We start from the raw sequence: 5,645 nt of genomic DNA, 5'->3' as shown, positions 1-5,645 counted from the left end.
AACTAATGGATTCTCTGGCGAGATGTAAACAAGTTAGTAACACCTTCAACTATTACCACCCGCTGTACAGAACATTCGCTAGAAGTACATTTATGAATCCTATCATTAAAACCGAAACATTTATTAACATTCTGTAAGCATATTTTACGGTGTTTGACCATACGTAAAATGCGACATACTAAAACCATAGTCATGCATGAAACAAACAATAACGTAAGAGTGTCATTCTCTCGTAAGATGTAGTTCTTTAACTCTTATCATAATATGCAACAAAAAACATATTTCTACAAAATATGAAGACATGCAAATTTCGGTTTCATGAATAAAGATACAAACGCAATAACATATGCCTGTTTGCCGATTACCCGACAAACGACAGATCTCAATAATAAATCAGTCAAAACCTGTATGAACACGCAATACTAATAACCTTACGGTAAGAGGGAGATTATGGTTATACAGATGCATACACAAAAATGTTATGTTAAATCGTTGTGAGAGGAATTTCTCACACCCTCCCCCACAAAAGAAGGGGAAGAATCATACAAGACATTTCTAGAGCTTTACAAAGCTCCCTTTCGAATCAACTGTTTCCTGTGTTCTTCGCTCTTAACAGCAGCTCTTCTCATAGGCCGACGATCATGCGTCATCTGTAACGGTGGGGCATCTGTTGTTTCATCTTTCGCGACACTCTCCAGGTCATCTCCTACGTCCGAGGATTCGGCCTCACCTTCTTCATCTTGTTCATTGTCCATTGACGATGTCTCTATTATATTACATTCAAGTGGAATGACTTGATTCAGTGGTCTCGTAAAATTTCCACTTGCCGTTCAAATCTCAACTGTCCTTATGACATTATCAGGTCCTGTGTGGAGTTGCTCTATGATTCCTAAAGGGTACTTGAATCTCTTACAGTTCTCATTAACTATCAGGACTAAATCTCCTATTCTTAAAGGACAGATGATTGACAACTCGATGTTACTGTGTCTTTCCCTATGAGAAGACAGATAATCATGTAGCCACAAATTCTCATACGTCCTTATCATCTCACACAATTTAGCATAGTTCTCCCTTAAATCGACGTTCTCATGGTAAGGTAAGTCGACGAGTTTGTTCAAAGGAGGAGCTATTACAATATTTCTGCCTACAAGAGTTTCGCAGGAGTGAGTGCATCATCTGCATTATCTTCGTTGACGTATGTTAGGAGCCCGTTATTGATGATGTTTTCAGCTTCGGCAACGATGGTACTGAGTTTATTGAATTAAATCCTTTTTCTAAACAAGGCCCTTTGTAAACAGCCTTTCACTACCTCAATCAGTCTCTTATAAAAACTTCCTATCCATGGGGGTCTGGGAGTAATGAATTTCCACTCTAAGTCACTATCGGTAAGGTAATTCCTTACTTCTGGCTCTTCACTAACTTTCTTTGAAAACTTACTGGCTGCAATGAAGTTCGGTGCATTATCACTTATTAAAAGCCTTGGAAGTCCGTGTTTGCCGTGAATTGCCTAAAGACAAGAATGAATTCTCTAACATTCATGGATTTGCACACATACAAGGCAACTGCTCTCGAGGTGGCACATGTAAATACCAAGACATACACCTTCTCATCTTCAGCTTCATTCTCAGATACATTAATGTTTCCAGTATAGTCTACACCAACACAGGCAAACGGTACTTCATGCTTGACTCGCTCTGGTGGTAAGGGGGGAATTCCTGATAAACTTAGGGGTTGATTCTGTAATTTCTTGCACAGAATACATGCTTTCAAATCTTCCTCACGGATTGACGGATTTTTCCTGCCCAAAACTGCTGTTACGGAATGATCACTAAGGTGTTTGTGTTGCACTGTAGGTTAAGTACGTGGTAATGTAACACTATAAGCGGCCATAAGGGGTGTTGACTGGCGATGTACACTGGATGCTTAGCAAATTCTGATAAATCTGCGTTTTGAAGTCTCCCTCAACACCTAATGACACCACTTTCATCTACATAAAGACCTAACTGTATGATAAGATTCCTCAACTCAGAGGGAACACTCAAACTGTATTGTAATCCATTGTTCAACGCATAATACAGTGTTGGGAAAGCTTGAAGTTGTATAATCCTGATTAACACAAGTAAATTATTACTTTCCTGGAATTTTTCGGGAAATGTTCTTCTCCCAAACCGAATTAACCTACCTACAATGCTTAATGCGTGTTTCAATGAAGAGAATTCTGAACAATTAAACGTAATCACATCATCATCGGGAACTCTTAAACTTGGTTCTGCAAGTATTTCATTTACATTAACAGACTCTCTGTAAACTACATCTTCTTGTTCTGGAAATTGATTTTGGTCAATGATCCAAGTGGGACCATGAAACCACAAAACTGACTTACCCAAAAGAGACATTGAAATACCTCGTGTAACTAAATCAGCAGGATTTTCCTTGGTACAAACGTAAAATAGTCTGATGTTATGATTGGACTTCAAGTCCTTGATTTCCTTTACTCTGTTAATTACAAACACTCCTTTAGATTTTTCATAAAACACCCAACTTAAAGCAACCTTGGAATCACTCCAAACAGTGCAATCTGAAATCTTATCCCCAAACATCTCTAACAAATGAATGGCTAGGAATGTGCTTACAGTTAAAGCAAGTAATTCTTGACGAGGAATAGTGAGCGGAGGGCTCGGGGTTACTCGAGACTTTCTAATTAGCAAGTGACTTGTCTGTTTATTGTTAACAGCATATGCACAGGCTCCATAAGCCACCTGAGAGGCATCAACAAACACATGCAAGCTAAATTTACCTCCATTAAAGCAAGGTCTAGGGACTCTGATCTCATCAGTGGTTTTGAGTTGGCTTAATAATTCATCATATTCTTTCTTCAAATTAATCCTCAGATCACCATCCCAAGTAGTTTTCAGTTCCCATAATTTCTTTACAAATAGCTTCCCCTCAATTGTCACGGGGTTTAACATTCCCAAAGGATCAAAGACAGTTGAAAGGAGAGACACAACCTTTCTCTTAGTCCAAGTACAAGCATTTCCTAAATTACTGAGATAAGTTACAATCTGAAGGGGATCTTTACTCTCAATGAATCATCACTGGTATCCCACAGGAGACCAAGTAATTTTACTGCACTCAAGTCGACAGTATCAGGTGTATGTCCCTCATTAAATGAACTGAAATTACTAGCCCATTCTCCCAAGGGCATGTTAGCTTCCAACATAATTTGATTTACCTTACTATTCTCGAGTTCTAAATCTTCACATTTCTCATAAGTTTTTATGAAGTTATCAAAAGACTTCATCACTGACCTTGCGATGGGATATGAGGGATTCTGCAAATGATATTGTATAGTTTGACTGAGTGAAAAGGGTGAGCAAGTAGCTCCAAACAACAAAATCTTAAATCTAAAATTCTTAACATTCTTGAAATCTCTATCAGCAAACCACGAAAATCTCGTGAAAACTCTGTGACTTTCATTAATTCCTATTCTAAGGAAAGCCTTACTTTTGTCTACTACTACAGCATATCTATTTTGGCAAAATTCTATCAGCATATCTGTCAGTTTCATTGCTAGTTTCAGTCCCGCGTGCAAACAATCATTAAGGGACTTGGCTTGTTGTGACTCCTTATTACTAGTGTAAGGACATCGCAGCCTCCATCGTCCAGCATTCTCATCGAATTTAAATTCTCCTTTCGCCACACTGTGGCTAACTGTATGTATTTGTTCCGCTCCATCAGAGCTACAATTTCATATATTTATCATTTCGCTACATATTTCTATTGACTTGTATTTCAAGTATTTACACGTGTAAAAAAACACACACTTTGTGGCGGTTGGTTCAAGCCAGATTGGCACCAGCGCGCATGCTACATTGCCGTTCGCACCTTGTATTATATTCTCCCACCTGTTTGAATAAACCGTCAGTTGTTGTTGGTGATAGCTCGTCTCACTGTCCTTACAACTGGTGACCCGGAGTTGAAGTAGCATCAGCGGTTTTGTTTTTGCCATTAACGGACTTATTATGGGCGTGCTATCTTCTTTTACTCCGTTACCTTGGGCGTGAGCTTCGGCCTTTGGTGTTCCCACACCTCGGTGCGTTTGTAAGGCAGTAGGATGAGCTTAACCGACATCTCAACTTCCCACCTCTTCGCCGACTCGTCGACTGACCGCAATGGCGGATTTAACCCGCCCATCACGCCCAACGGCCTCGCCTCCACGCCCAAAGTCAAACTGCCGCCGTTTTCTCAACACAACACCGCTTCCTGGTTCCTGAGAGCAGACGTACTCTTCCGATTCGCTAGGCTCGGCGACTCCTGCGCCAAGGCCAACATCGTTCTCACCTCCATCCCAGAGGAGGTATTCGACAAGATTTCCCCATGGCTCGACGCCCAGGCTGGCCAAGTTTCCTACGACGACCTGAGAATGAAACTAATCGGTATCTACTCACTCTCCGTTTCATCAAGGGCACAGAAAGTCCTGGATCTCGCCGGCAAACCCATTGGTGACACCTCTCCTGCGAGGCGTGGGACGAGTTGACCGGCCTGCTAATACTTTCCAAGACCGACAGCAACGGCCGACGACGCGAGATTAGCCTATCTCGCGAGATTTTCCTTCGACGCCTGCCGCAGGACATAAGGGCCCAATTAACGGATGCTGACACGCTTCCGATGAACTAACTCCTGTCGAAGGCTCAGAAGCTCCACGAGGCCTTCAAAGCATCCCGCCTCAGGCATCATCAGTATCGTCTTCGTTCTCTTCCTTCAGCTGCTCTTCCATAGACTCTTCAGCAACGCCTCCCGACGACGACGACAAGATTAACGCTCTGGCAAGGAGGAAACCACCGCAACCGACACGTCCGAGCCCTAGGCCTAATCCAGCGTGGTGTTTCTACCATCAGCAGTTCGGCAGCGACGCCAAGAAATGTAGGGCACCATGCAATTTCCCTAAAAGATGACGCCATAAGAAACCACCTTCCACCATCACAGCTGCAGGAAACCAAAGCAAGATGGGTTTCTATATCCTCGACACCGTCTCCAACCATAGACTCATGGTCGACACCGGCACTATGTAGTCAACGTTTCCGCCGTCACAAGCTGACTTAGACCGAGGTCCAAGCAAAGACGCCCCCTCGCTCGTCGCCGCCAACGGGTCTCCCATACGGTGTTATGGTACTAGGGTCCTCAGGATATCTATCATGGGCCGTTCATATTCCTGGCCCTTCACCATCGCTGACATCGGTCACCCCCTCCTCGGTGCAGATTTCCTCGCTCACCACGGACTACTCGTCGACGTTGCTGGGAAACTCCTCATCGACATAGGAACCTGCCGGTCCCACGCCCTAAGAGCCGGCCCTGCCACAATGTCCGTATCCGATGTAATGATGCAGCCTTACGCCGACCTTCTGCAAGAATTTCCTGACGTTTTTAAGCCCGAGCTCCGCCAATCGCCGGGATCGCCCTCCAAGCACGGGATCTACCACCACATCACGCTGACGGGACCTCCTACGCACGCCAAATTCCGCCGCTTCCCGCCCCAGAAGCTGAGGGACGCCAAACGCGCCTTTGAGGACATGGAACGCATGGGTATCTGTAAGAAAGCATCGAGCCCCTGGGCATCTCCCCTACACATGGTAAAGAAGCCTGAC

At 43.6% G+C, this 5,645-nt stretch overlaps 1 protein-coding gene across 1 annotated transcript; it reads right to left on the bottom strand.

The window, feature by feature from the left end:
- Positions 1-563: 563 nt before the first annotated feature.
- Positions 564-3,568, bottom strand: LOC137625667 (uncharacterized). The gene is made up of 5 exons (XM_068356577.1): positions 3,233-3,568; positions 2,183-3,062; positions 1,591-1,847; positions 1,438-1,507; positions 564-766 (listed from the first exon to the last, which is right to left on the bottom strand). The coding sequence occupies exons 1-5, from the start codon at positions 3,566-3,568 to the stop codon at positions 564-566; spliced, it is 1,746 nt and encodes a 581-aa protein (XP_068212678.1).
- Between the last annotated feature and the right edge of the window lie 2,077 nt (positions 3,569-5,645).

This window comes from Palaemon carinicauda, chromosome 32 (assembly GCF_036898095.1).
Source record: "Palaemon carinicauda isolate YSFRI2023 chromosome 32, ASM3689809v2, whole genome shotgun sequence".
Taxonomy (NCBI): domain Eukaryota; kingdom Metazoa; phylum Arthropoda; class Malacostraca; order Decapoda; family Palaemonidae; genus Palaemon; species Palaemon carinicauda.
This window is presented reverse-complemented; position numbering and strand designations above follow the sequence as displayed.